This window comes from Psammomys obesus, unplaced genomic scaffold (genome assembly GCF_907164565.1).
Source record: "Psammomys obesus unplaced genomic scaffold, mPsaObe1.curated_primary_1811, whole genome shotgun sequence".
NCBI lineage: Eukaryota > Metazoa > Chordata > Mammalia > Rodentia > Muridae > Psammomys > Psammomys obesus.
The window spans coordinates 15,945,846-15,960,192 of NW_026596120.1; the positions used below are offsets into that span (position 1 = coordinate 15,945,846).

The 14,347-nt window shown below is 44.6% G+C and overlaps 1 protein-coding gene across 3 annotated transcripts in view; it reads right to left on the minus strand.

Annotated features, from left to right (window-relative positions):
• Positions 1-1,214: 1,214 nt before the first annotated feature.
• Rad54l2 (RAD54 like 2) overlaps positions 1,215-14,347 on the minus strand; it is a 99,173-nt gene continuing 86,040 nt past the window's right edge. For 2 of the 3 annotated variants that reach the window (XM_055629677.1, XM_055629678.1), the window contains 4 exons: positions 12,491-12,690; positions 10,690-10,779; positions 8,495-8,587; positions 1,215-7,032 (listed from right to left, as the gene is read on the minus strand). In XM_055629677.1, the coding sequence (XP_055485652.1) occupies positions 6,029-7,032; positions 8,495-8,587; positions 10,690-10,779; positions 12,491-12,690 (1,387 nt within the window). In that variant the 3' untranslated portion in view covers positions 1,215-6,028. The remainder of the gene's footprint in view (positions 7,033-8,494; positions 8,588-10,689; positions 10,780-12,490; positions 12,691-14,347) is intronic. The other variant, XR_008722818.1, reaches the window with a different exon arrangement.

A 14,347-nucleotide genomic window follows, 5' to 3' on the forward strand; every position in this document is an offset into this window, starting at 1 on the left:
TCATAAATTTTGCTGCAAGACAGGCTGGGTTAAGGACTATCTTGGTGTTTCTGATGAGATTGCTATTTGGAAAGATGATCACCCCAAAGTACATTAGAAAGACGACTTTGGAAAAAGCCAGCAGCCGTGGGGTAGGTAACCGGTGACCTTGAACCTCATCCACAAAAGGAAGTCTGTTCCACTGTTCTGGACAGTCTGGCAGAATGGGCAGCTGGCTATTCAAAAGTCTTGAGGGTAGGGCCAGCAGGAGGGTCATTATAGCTGTTTTACTTGTGAACATCAATGACAGTAATGATTGGCTGTTCCAGGCAGATATGGCTCTTGAGATACAGGGTGCAGGGTTAATTCTGTTTCTCAGACGTAGATTAGTCTCTCTCAGGAAATCATGATCAGGAGACACTTTCCTCATCTTGTTCTCTCTGCTCACTTCCTTTAGCCTGGTTGGGAACTCCAGAACCAGGTATCTGAGTTCAAGGTGTGCTTTGGAATTTCAGCCCTGTATTGTAGATTTAGCCTGCAAATGGGGATCAGCCCAGTAACCTTCATCTCCCAGCGCTTCCAACAATGCCAGCGATCAAGTGGCCATTAGGGGGCAGCAGACTCCTTTGCAAGGCCCTTCTTACACTAACAGGTCTACGACCTGCTCACCTTCTATTCTATTCTAGTCTCTCAATAAATAGCATTCCCTTAGTGTAAGGCCAGGCTTGCTTTCCCCCAAATCACCAACTGAGGTGCTTTAGTTCTATGTAAATTGCCAGACAATATCTCGCCAGGGCTCTTCCTCTTAAACTTACCAGATTAGGAGGAATTGTCCATTTCTTCCCCTTCTCTCCCATTCCAAACCCTGATAGAGGCCCCTAACTCAGCCAGAGACTATCTATCCATGCAGTGTAAAATGCTCCCCACAACTGCCCGGCCCACCATCTGAATGACGAAAGCTGGTTCAATCTCCAGCCATCCAGCCTAGAAAGGGCAGCCTCTACAGGATGTCCCACAGCTGAGGACTAACTGGATTCAACAACTCCAAGTCAGCTTCATTGCTCTACCTAGAGCCTGGAAATTAGGCAGTAGCAGAGAGTACTCAACCCTCTTCAGGTGAGCGAAAGCAGAAAAAGCCCAGTGATGACACGGTCAACAGACGCCATTATTCCGCTATATTTGCTTCATTACCACCCAGCTAAGCTGCTGTCCATAAAATTTCTCGACCAAACATCTTCAGTTTAAATTTTATTTTACAAAAAGAGAAATAAAGAAAACTGATAGGCAGTTATACTGACTTACAATTGTTCTGTTTGCTTTTTTAAAAAAGTGACATGAAACACAAGTAAAAATAAATACGTCATAGAAACAGCCAGTTGCCCAGTCTCTGGGGCAGAAGTACCTGCCCTGGTGAGAGAGGAGGGAAGCCCATGATCACACCAGCAGCTGGAACACCCAGCTGCAGATGGTCCTCTAAGCCAGGCACAGGTCCCAGGCCTCAGGGGTGTCCTGAGGAAAGAAGACAGAAAACTAAAGCCAGGTACCAGGGCTTTGGGGCAACCTCATCTCCCTTCCCCCCTCCCCCAACTCCTCTGGCAGCAGTGTGGCCTTAGTGGTTATCCATTGCAACCCCTTTAACCCACCTGGACCCTCTCTCTGATCCCTCTGAAGAGGGTACAAAGAAAAAAAAAAAACCTGTTTTGGGCAGGCTTGAGGGATTCTTCTGGTGAATCCCCAGCCTGAGTTACACAACCAGGTAACAGTCATTTTACACCACAGTGCACATGAGCACACACATGCAAACACATACACACACTCACTCAAACACACCTGGGCTGAGCTCTCTTCCAGGGAGGGTCCTGGGTCAGGTCACAGTATGAGGTCCCCTCTCATCTGAATATCATCCTAGTAGTGGTTGCAGAGAGTGCCCAAACTTCCTTTAGCCCTCTACATTGTAGATTACGCAGCCCGCCTGGCTATCTCTCCCCAGCACATTAGATGACTAAAGCAAACAGGCTCGTGGCAGGGGAAAGGTGCAGACTTGGGTCCCTGAAAAGCAAAGAGGGTGGATGCTGCCTGCTTAGTTCATCATTATAGGACTCGACATTCATAAAAGGCCTAGAGCCAAGCTAGTGTCACACAGAACAGACATTGAGGGATTACAGCAATTTGAATACACAGGGGCAGAAGAGTCAGTCAGTGGAAAGGAAACAGTCTGAAGGTGAGCAATGGGCAGCTCAGCATTTTTCAGATTGACCTTACGGTGCCAATTTCCCAGGAACTAGTCAGCAGAGGAGCTAGGAAGTCATCCTCTGGCGGAGGGCGAATTCTTCAACAGTAACAGTGGGGAAAGAGCAACCTAGTTGAATGCACAGAAAACCATGGCTCAGAAGGACTGGTCATGTAGAAACCAAAGGGGAGTGGGAAGCAGGTGGACTATCTAGAAATAAGGAATGTAAAGCTCCAACCCCCCCCCCCCCCGCAAAACAAAACAAAACAACCCTTCCGCCATGAGAGATGAGTACTCAGTTCCACAGCAATGAACGTCAGACTTAAGATACTGACTGCAGTAGCAGTCCCATCTATATGGATGTTTTGTTCCAACTCATCAGCAAAACATACCCCGGCTCTTTGCTTCATGCTCCCAGAGTAGGAAACTTCATTTTTAGTTGTAAGTCACAAGGATATAATCCACACATAAATTCCTAGAAAAGGAATTCCAAGGGCCAGACAGAATTATCTTTAAGCCAGAAAACAATCCAGATACTGAAGTAGCATAACTCAAGGGGGTGAGGACTTCAGAGATAAACCATCAAGAAGGATCTGACCTAACATGGTTACTTCCTTTCTTGAATAACTCCTACTCCATCCCTACAGAGGACAGAGGACTAAGAAAAGGGAATCAAGTATTTTCAGTGTCATCTTGCGTAATTTAGTAGTGTTCCAGATAGTAAGAGTTTAGAATACACCCCAGTGAATGGACTTGAGAGACCCTTAAAAACATTCTATGAAAGACAAATAGCGAGAGAAAATAGGTGAGCCAGATCTTTGCCTTTCCCCAGGGTCTCACCATGTACATACCAACCTGCCTCAGCTCCGGAAGGGCTAGGATTACAAGCGTAGGTTGGCACACCCACCTACCACCAAGTGTTTCCAGTCTAAGTACAATATAATTGGTAAGTTTCCTGCTTTGCTCATCACATACTCCTGGTTGGTGTGCATACACATTTTGCTACTAGCCCTCCTGAAAAGCCCATTTGTAGGTTTGTTTGGGAATATGGAGGGATGCCAAAGCCCACGGAACTAATAAGCAGTTCAATCTCCCCTGACCTCACTCCCACCCCTACACAACAGAAGCTGCACATTACCACAAAAAGCCTTCTTTAGCCAGAGACCCGCTCAGAGTTATGGCTGCTGCTATGCTTAAGTGAATTCCAAGCTCTGGAATGACAGAGTGTAAAGCACACACATGCTACCTCTCAGAATACCCATTTACTTCCTGACAGCTTAAAAACTGACTGGTTTCAGTTCCCTACTGAAATGATTTCTAGTAATTTCATATATATAAACACAGAAAATACCCCTTTCCCTTGATAGCAGGACATACATACAGACACACAACTCTGAGAGCTCAGTGTTCTAAGGTCTGAGAGGCATCCATGTAACACACACATACCATGTAACATACATACACACAGGAGACAGCCAACTCTGGGAGCTCAGTGTTCCAAGATGTGAGAGGCATCCATGTAACACATACAGATACATAGACACACACAGGAGACAGACAGACAACTCTGGGAGCTCAGTGTTCTAAGGTGTGAGAGGCATCCATATAACCCAAGTTTTGAGGGTGTTCTGCAAATTATAGGATCTGGACTAGCTCACTTCTACTGCACCAGCCTCAACCTAAGAGCCCACTCCAATTAAGTGTCTTGACTATTGGAACTGCTATTTTTATGTTCTTAAGGTTATTTGCATAGCTAAATTGTAGATCTAAGGCTTCTATGAGTAGAAGAGTTAAGTGTCTGACAGGGTTAATATGAAAACAGAGGGAAAAAAAGCTCAAGTTCCACTTTTGGTGTTTCTGGATAGTACACACACCCCATCGGCCATCTATCTCCTTGTCTCTTCAAAACAATCCCACAGTGTCTGCCTTTAAGCTCCCTTCTTTCCCCCCAACGACTGGAAGTTGCTAGTCAAGAGTAGCAGGAGGTTAAGGTTATTTCTTGAACTAGGAGTCAAATCTAGCAGTTGGCCAATCATGGTGGAGCCCAAGGGAAGGAAGTAAAGCCAGACAGGAGCTATTCATCAGAAAGAACTGTGTGGAAAAATTTGGGGGTCAGATGGCTACAAGACATAGTATACAGCAATAAAATAGCCAGTGTTCATGTTTTAGCACTAGATACCCCTATCCTGGCATTTGGAACAAGGAGAGGGAGACCAGAATGACTCATATGTTTGTGTTCTTTTAAAACAAAAGCCAGATTTAAGACTCCTACAGAGGAAGGGCTCCCCCATGATCTTTCAGAGAAGATAGAGGCACCAGAAACCAGGCTCACACTGATCACATGATATGCTAGGGAGGCCAAGACAATTCCCAACTGGAAATCAACAGTCCATTACCTCAACCCAGCAGCTACCTATCCACAGCTTCACTATTCAGCAGAGAACTGGCATCATAGAGGACAATAGTTCCAAATGTGGAGGTTACTCACTTCCCAGTAGCAAAGTCCATGATCCCAAGTTTCAGTTTCTATGGAATGAGTCTCAGCACCCGCAACTAGGCAGTCTCAGTGCTCTCTGATTTTCCTGAGAAGACACTACCCCACAACATAGTTGTTTAGTCTAGTTCCTGGTTAATTCTAATTTTCTTTCCCTGGTCAATTAATTTACTGTCCATCTGGGACCCTTCTTCTTCTTCTTCTTTTTTTTTTTTTTTAAACCAGCAGCTAGGAGGTCTGGAATATCTTAGCACTTCCTTTACTATCCCCTATCTTCCTTATAACCTCCCCCCACCACCCCTGCCCCCAAATGAAATAATAAATAATTGCCCATAAGAAATAAATTAAGGTAGAGCTCTCTAATGGGGAGGGAAAGAAGAGGAAAGGCCACCAGGACAGGCAGCCTAAGGGCCTTGTTCTGTCCTGGTGAAACATGTCTTCTCTAGCCACAACACATTGCGCCACCCTCATACTGCAGTGCACTTCTAGCCCACAGAGAAAGATTAGAGATTGGAAATGCTCGCTTTCTCACGATTTCCGCAAGTTCAAAACAAATGTGGGACTAGGGACTTGAGTTAGCTCGGCCTAACTAGAAGGAAGCTGTGATTTTCATGGCTCTTCTCCTGGACTCACTTTGATGTTCAACTTAGTAGCCATAAACCACCACTCTGATTTACACTTCAAAAAAGATAAATTCAATTCTTTTTAGTTTACCTCTTACCTCCCCTCCCACCTTCACTCTTGTTCTGCTACATACATGTGCGCTCTCTCACAGACACACACACACATACACACACCACGCACACACCCACGCACGCGCACACGCATGCGCACGCACAGCCCAGTCTGCTTCCTTCCAACCTCATATAAAGACACCACTTCACATGGGATCTTAGTCTGCTCCCCATGCCCACCCTCATCTCCCTCACTCTTCTCCCATTCCCCTGGCCAAACTAAGAAAGTCAGTAAGGCAGACTTCTTGGGAAAGATATTCTCATAGGCAGAATGGGCTTGAGCGTCTACACTCAGGTGGGCATATAAGCAGACAGATACGAAAGGCAGGAAGGAAGAGGCAGGCCTCCTGTTTTCGGTCCCTGATTTCCCACTATTACGGGCTCTGTTGGAGTTTCTGGGGTCTTTTGTTTGTTTCTTTTCCTTTTCCTCTAATAAACAGCAATAGTGTGTGCCATTATGGCCAATCACCCTCCTTTGTCTTCTTTTCCCTCCTGCCAAGTACCCTATTTTGAGAAAGACCAGGTTCTCTGCCTTCCAGTTTGGTGGGCAACCTGCTAGGGCCCCAAGTGAGGTGGGGAGGGGCTTCCTAGCTATTTCCCAGTGACCTCTATCACATCATCATCTTTATCCTCATCGTCATTGGAGCTGAATCCCACCTCCGCAACCTCATGGGAGTCAAATGGAGGCACCTGGGACCGGAGGAGGCCACCAGCCGGGTAGCCTGAATGTGGGGACAGTCTACCCGGGTAGCCTGGGTAGACAGTCATGCCCCTCGAAAGGTTGCTGGGCAAGACAGGGGAAGGAAAAGGCGCAAACATCCTCGGCTCGGACAGGAGTGGCTGTGAGAATGGGAGTGAATAGCTGGGTAGTATCCCTGGCACAGAGGGGTTGAGCATGAAGGAGGGGTTGCTGGCAGTGACTGAGGTAGCCGTGGAAGAGGAACTGACAGGGCCTGCTGGCACCAGAGGGTCAGTAGTCACTGGGAACACCAGGCGGGCATCTGCCAGCAAATTGGACAGCTGGTAGTAGGAGGGACTACTGCCCATAAACAGGGAATTCTCCCCAGCTTGGGAGGTGAAAGGGGTGGTGAGGTTATGATTTAAGGAGACAGGTGGCATGGCAAACCCGCCAGAGACTGGATACCCGTGTTCATAGGGCTGCATGGGGGCTGGCAAATGGCCCTTCCTAGACCGCCGACGGACTGACTCCTGGGTGGCAGATGGAGTGGCCAACTTTCGCTTGTGGCCCCTTAAGTCCAGAACTGGGTGCCTGCCACCACTGGGCTGGCCAGTCACCAAGAGAGAACTATTGAGGCAATGACCCCCAAGGCATGGCTCAGTTCCAAGAGCTGTCCCAGGAATGGTGCTACTGTCCATAAGTTGGGCCGGGGGGCCAGGCAGGGCAGCACTGATGCTTGGGGAGTTCTGACGGGATTCCCGAGCAGCGGCCACATCTGCATACTGCTGGAGTTCACTGATGATTTCTGGGCTGTCAGGAGAGACGGGCCTGGCCAGCCCCTCGGGGTCAGGGGCTTTGGGTGAAGAGGCACTGTGTCTGCCATTGCTTGTGGATGCAAGAGAAGGCCCCTGGGAACCTGGAGATAAAATATAGGTAACTGAAACCAGAATGGAAAAGGAAAAAAGAAGGATTAAGGGAATAACAAGTCTATTAAGTATAAAACTTGTAATTAAGCCCCTAAATTCCCATTATTTGATATTTAAAAACCATCCAGTCAACTTTCCCCAGTCTGAAACACAGAAATCTTTTTTGTTTGTTTTTTTGTTTTTCTTTTCCAAGACAGGGTTTCTCTGTGTAGCCTTAGCTATCTTGGGCTCACTTTGTAGACCAGGCTGGCCTCAAACTCACAGAAACCTGCCTGCCTCTGCTTTCTGAATACTGGCATTGAAAGTGTGCACCACTGCTGGATGGCAGCATTGGATGCCTTTAATCCCAGACCTTGGGAGGCAGAGGCAGGGAGTTCGAGGCCAGCCTGGTGTGCAGAACAGATTCCAGGTCAGGGCTACACAAAGAAATCCTGTCTGGAAACAAAAAAAAAAAAAAAAAAAAAAAAAAATGCACCACCATGCCCAGCTAGAAATTTTTCTTAAAACTGGTCAATTTTTTTTTTCTAACCAGGGGGAAAAAAAATACAAATGCAAGTTTAAGAAAAAATAAAATCTAGGTATGAGTGACAATTTGGAAAACTAGAAAATCTAGATAAAGCTTAAATACTATGACACTACCTTGGATTTAGGTGCAGGGAATACACTCAATAGTCTCCTTCTTCCAACCCACAAGTGAAGGCTAAACCAGTGAAGTTAGGACAGTCTAGCTCTTCCATCTCAGTGGCAGAATAATACATAAAACCACTTCTATTAAGGCAAACTTGGCAAGAATCCTTAACATTGTTCATTTGCCATGGATATAGCCTTGAACAAAAACCCTACATTTTTTTTCTTCAGTTTCCTGAGGCAGAGTTTCTCTGTGTATCCCTGGCTGTGTTAGAACTAGCTCTGTAGACCAGGCTGGCCTCAAACTCAAAGATCCACCTGCTTCTGCCTGCTGGGTGCTAGGATTAAAGGCATGTGCTACCACCACACAGCTCAAAATTCCTATTTCTAGGCTGTGTCCCAAATATACCCACATGCCATAAATATAAATCAATAGCAAATTTTCATTGAGGCATATCTAAAACAAAGGATAAAAACGAACTATCACTAGTGCGTGGAAAGGGGAATATAGTATACTACATTAGAATTTTTTTTAAATGCAAAAACCCCGATCTATTTAAAATGCACATGATTATACCTCTATGTGCACACACAACCCTTCAGCATGTAGAGAGTATCTTTATAACAACAAAGAAGAGAAGAACCTCTAGGGAGAACCAATAGCTGACTGGGGGAAGGAGGAAAGAAAACCTACTTTTCATCACCTTATCCCTTTTTCATGTTCTAAATTACAAATCTTACACGTTATTTATTCAAAAAGAACATTAATTATAAATAAACCAAACAGATGCTGTGCAGTCAATAGAAAGTGAAAGGTTGCCACACCTGAGGCAGCCATCCGACCATCTTCAGGGGCCTTTGGTTTGCCAGTCGCCCGGACAGCAAAGATGCGGCCATCGCTAGTGCGGATGTATGTCCCTAGGAGATATGAAACAGACTGTCAGGAGCCTGCATGGAACACAGCCCTGAGAAACTCCATGGGCTAGAAAGACTATAAAATTAGATCTCACCCCACCTCCACAGGACTCCTGCAATAGGCAGGATAACTAAAGTCTGGATTCATAATGATTCATCTAGTCCACAGGAATCAATTGCTAAACTACCACATACCAAGTAGTTTTAATATTTGGATACTTAAGAGAGAGAGAGAGAACTGTCTCATGGAGCTTAACCTCTAAAAAAAAAAAAAAAGTAGGTAATTACTCCAGAAAGTACCAGAGCAATGGAAGAAGGACCTGTGAAAACAAGCTTTGTGTTCTAGGGCACTCTGCTCTGGGTCCTCTGGGTCTAGAAAACGGACCCTGACTGCTTCAGTATCCTCTATTGCTCAGCTGGGAGAATTCAAGATCTCTACCCTATTCCCATATGGTACTAACCTGCCTTGTTTTTTTTTTCCAGTTCCAGGAGATATGATGCCCACATATGACGTACATATGTGGTGTACAGACAGACACATACGCAGGCAAAGCACCCACACACATAAAGCAAAAACTTTTTTAAAAGACTTATTTTATGTATACATGTGCTCCATCTGCATATATGCCTGCATGCCAGGAGAGGGCAGCAGATCTCATTATAGATGGTCGCAAGCCACCATGTCATTGCTGGGAATTGAACTCAGGCCCTTTGGAAGAACAGCCAGTGCTCTTAACCTCTGAGCCATCTCTCCAGCCCCAAAATGAATCTTCTTTTACAGTTATTTATTGTCTGTGTGAGAACAACTTGTGGAAGTCAGTTTGGCTCTTTTATCATGTGGGACCCAGGAGAAACTCAGGTGCGCTGTTGTGTGCTTTCACCTGCTGAGTCACCTCTCTATCTAGCCTTACACCTCCTTTTTAAACCTGTATTATCAATTTTCTTCAAATAAAGTTATCTTGGAAAAATAAATGTGAATTTCGTACAATTTCCACATCACAATATATTATTCTTGATTTCTCCTTTTTTTCCCCACTAATTAAAAGTGTAAAATATGCCTTAGATTTCAGGTGTAGCACTGGAAGGCTAGACTTGCCACACACAGCTCAGTCTGCCAGTCCCTGCTCTAAGGAGAACATAGTCGAAAGGCCCTACACTGAGAGAAGCCCCGATAAGACTAGGTAGTCATCTGTGTCTGTCTGTGTACTTTGTGGTCCCTTTCCTCTAAGTCTAAGGTACGATCCAATGTAGGCTAGGACAAAATTCCTCCTAAACATAAAGCCTCCAGCAGTGGTTTGCAGGGATGGAACTTAGTTACAGAGTACTATGAGGCTAGGTGTGGTGATGCATGTGGATCTCTGTGAGTTCAAGGCCATCCTACTCTACATAGTGAGTTCTAAGAGACTCTGTCTCAAAATACCCACAAAAAAACCCAAAAAACCATAACAAACAAAAAACACTACTATGGAAACAAGCTCAGTTGTTTGTATCTTAGCACTATTTAGCCCATGATTTTCATTTCAGTGATCTCATCTTCCTCTGTAAGGATACCAGAAGCATACCAAGCGCGCGCTCTCTCTCTCTCTCTGATTACTGTTTTATTGGGGGTTGTTTGTTTGTTTGAGACAGAGTCTCATTATGTAGCTCCAGCTGTCCTGGAACTCACTATATAGATCTGGGCTCGAACTAACAGATCTGCAAGTGCTGGGACTATAGGCATGTGTCACTCTGCATGCTATCATATTGGGCTTTTTGCCACCTGTACTAATTCATGCACAGTAGCTAACACCACACAACAGTACACATGTTCCTTACAACCCACTCCACAACTCTTTCCCTCAGTTTCTGTCTCTTTATGCATATACTCATTCAAAGATTCCCCATAAAAGCAAAAGATACAGGAGCATGAGACCCTGCGATTACTTTCTTTTAAGCCACTAACAGTTATCTAAGTTCAGTGTCAGCTCACAGAAAAGCCATCTTCTTACGTTTCTCTCCACTGCAAAGCTCTTCTGGGATGATGCCTATGCCCTCTCTAATTAACCGTAAGTCTTTATTCAGGTTCTCAGCCAAGCACTCTCAAAAGCCCTTAGCTAGGTTCTCACCTTTCGTCCCCCGGATGATATGGATGCTCTCACCAGCATTGATTCTCGCCTGAACATCTGTGGAGCTGTTGAGTCCAGGAATAACAATATCTAGTGAAAAACAGATGTTGCATTTAGATGACAAGGGCTTGACTGAAGGAAAGAAGGAAACTTTAAGTCTCACATCCATCCCAGGTCCTATCCCACAGCCTATTTGTACAGCTAGAATCAAACAGCAAAACAAGTAGAACCTTTCACAACTGTCTCATCGAAGAATACTATGAAAATCAAAACTGCTTAGAAATCTGGTCCTCTCCCTGATCTATTTCCTTTACTTTAATTAAAAATTCATACGGTTTTAGTTTACAAAAAAAAAAAATCAGTTGGAATGATTGTTTCTATTTTTCTTCCCCGTGAACTATTTGCATGTGTTTGTTCCACATCATTTTAAGCTCCAAAAGTGGTCTCATCTTTCTTGCTGGCTTTTCCCACAACTCTTGAAAGGACAGGAGTATTTTTACTATTGAGAGCCAGGTACTCTGGGGGACAGAGGCCGGCAGATCTCTGTGAGTTCAAGGCCAGCCTGGTCTACAAAGTGAGTCCAGGACAGAGAAGGCTACACAAAGAAACCTTGTCTTGGGGGAAAAAAAAAACAAAAACAAAACAAATTTAGTTGAGAAATAAGATTATCAAGAACTTTGTTTAATTTATTTCAAAACTGTCATAAATTGCTTTCATTCTTAGAAAAATCAATTAAGATGTTTTCATCAAAATGTATATAGCATGGACACTTCCAAAATGCAAGATGAAGAGCAAACTCATTAAATGCTTTCCTCCCCACTTACTCTGAATCTCAGACATTTCAGGGCTCAGCAGAAATGTCCACCTCCCTCCATTGTCCCCTGGCCTACCATGCTCAATCTACAGCAAACTAACACAGAAAAAAAAAAAAAGCAGATGACAGTTCAGGTCTCCTAACTCTGTAGGCTGGCCCTTTTATACCCAGCTGACCCCGCAAACATTTAGGCAGAGCTCAGCACATTCATCTCTCTGAAAACCTTGGAAGTCCAAACCCACATCAGTAACATTTCCAGAATCCCTGCGGTATTCATAAAATTGCACTCACCACCATTCTAAAGCAATTATAACAACAACAGCAAAAACCCAAGTCATATATTATATTAAGATATTTCACCAGGCTATGTAGAACATCCAGAATTACACAGAGAAACCCATTAGAGAAGGGGGGAGAGAGGGGGGGGGAGAGAGAGAGAGAGAGATATTTTACCAGGAGGCAAATTCCTCAAGATCAGGGAATCTTCATTTTTACCTATAGTGCCAAATATGGTAAGGTCTACACAAAAGGTGTTTAATGAACACATCCTGAATGAACAAAATCAGGTTACAAAAGACAGCACTAGACTAGTAAGATGGCTTGGTGAATAAAAGTACTTTGTTGTCAAACCTGACAACCTGAGTTTGATCCCCAGGGCCCACATGAGCACTGTGGCACACACATGAACACAAAATAAATGGTGAAGAGCACCTGCTGTTATTGCAGAGGACCCATTGGTTCCTAGCACCCATACAGCAGCTCACGATCGTCTGTAACCTCAGTTCCACGGGATCCAACATATTCTTCTGACCTCTGTAGGCACCAGGTAGGCACATGGTGCAGTTACATACATGCAAGCAAAACATCCACACACATAAAAAATAAATAAATAAATAAAGAGGAGGAGGGGTTAATTTAAAGAGATAGATAAGACAGACAGGCAGGCAGGCAGACAACAGCTCCAAATAGAAAGTGGGAATTCCCAACCTGTCGTAGTGACCACTTTCTGCACAAGGACTCCTGCCCGCTGCAAGTAGTTGATGGGGAAATTCATGGATGGATTTGTGCTGGAGGCAGCGCTCACACTGCCGCCGAGTGGGACATGCCGGGGCATCATGGGGATGGGGGTGGACTGTACAGGACGAACACTGGCCACAGGCTTTTCATCACCCTTCAGTGTTGGCTGCCTGCAAGAAGAAGACAAGCACATTTAGAGTTGGGTAGAACAGCCACGGAACTGCTGGAGACTGTCATGCCCTGTGCCCTTAGCTACTGTTGAGAGAAGCATTGGAAGAACATGCAGAGACTAGTCAATTCTAAAGGAGATAGAGGCATGACGGAGATATCACAGCAGAAAGGAAGTCCAAGGACAAGCAGTCAGATGTTAGTGAAGTAATGCCTTTCAGAGATAGAAGATACCATCTTCTTCTCTAGAAACTGGACCATCTACATCAGATCTACAGGGAAGATAAGATGATAAAAAATATAAAAGGAAGGGCAAATTCTTGACATTTTTTAAGTTGAAAATATAATTTGAAATCTGCAGGGCAGAATCTACCCTGACTCACCTACGTGATGCCACATGTTCAGGTAACACCAGGGACCATCTATGCCAACATCCGGCATCTCTACTCCTCTCTGATTCTTTCACACACATATCTCAAACCTCAGTAAGTTACACAGATGTCCCTCTCTTTTCCAAATAATTTTTTATGATGCTTCTCCTGGCTCCTGTTTGGTCAGTCTGTACAGTACCCCTCTAGTTATGACCACCACACAAAAGCAGCAGCAACCAAAGCCCTTGCACAAAACCAGACTTCTAGATGACACAGCAATGGCATGGTATTACAGCCAGAGAGAGAACTGGCTATGCATCTCTTACTAATAAAATGTCACCTGTGGCCAATAGTGCATTTTTCCTGGTTCACCTTCCTTTCAACTAGATGATGGTATGCGATAAAGCTACTACTGCTTCAAAATCAAGATATGTCCATGCAGTCAGTCATCCATCTAGCCACCTACCATCTTTCTCCTCCCTCCATCGGCGTGTTTGTCTGTTCCTCCAGCCCTTCCTTCCTCTCTTGCTTCTACATCCTAAGTGCTGGGATTACCGGCGTACACCACCACATTTGCTCTTCAGATTGAGGATTTGTAAAGAAACTTCCTTTTGCTGAGCTTTTAAGAATATATTTGTTGGTATTTCCTACCTCACGACATTTTGAACACCTGGTGCCCTGACTCAAAAGAGTATTCTTACACTTGACTTGGAATGGCTTCACTGATTCTTTGTACTTAAATGCACTCTGCTGGGCCATGGGTGAATGCATTAAACACAGTAAATTTTCAATGAATAATGAAGGAAAAAAAATATTATTTTGTATACAAGTATTTGCTGTGTATGTGTTTGAGTCAGAGGAAGGCCTTATGTAGGGTCAGTTTTCCCCTCTCACTTACATGTAGCTTCCAGGAATTGACCTCAGGTCCTCAGGCTTGCATATAGCGTACTCTATCTGCTGAACATCTCCCAACCCTACCTGTCAATAAGCTTTGTGAGGTCTTTGGTCTTGACATACGAGGAAAACACCCTGCTGGACTGGTGTATACATTCCCATGTGACTCAAATGACCCGAAAAGTCAAACAGTTTATATCATTCTATCAGAGGGGCTCTTTTGAGCGGCAAAATCAGCAGCTCATTTCTCCAGCCAACAAAGTCAAAACTAGAGCAGTTAAGAGAACTAGTACAGCTAAGGTGCTTTGACACCTGACCCTAGAGCAGGACCTTCTTTTCTGTAGCAGCCAAAGAACGGGTTATAAAGAGATTCTCCCTTTGACTGAAACAGGAA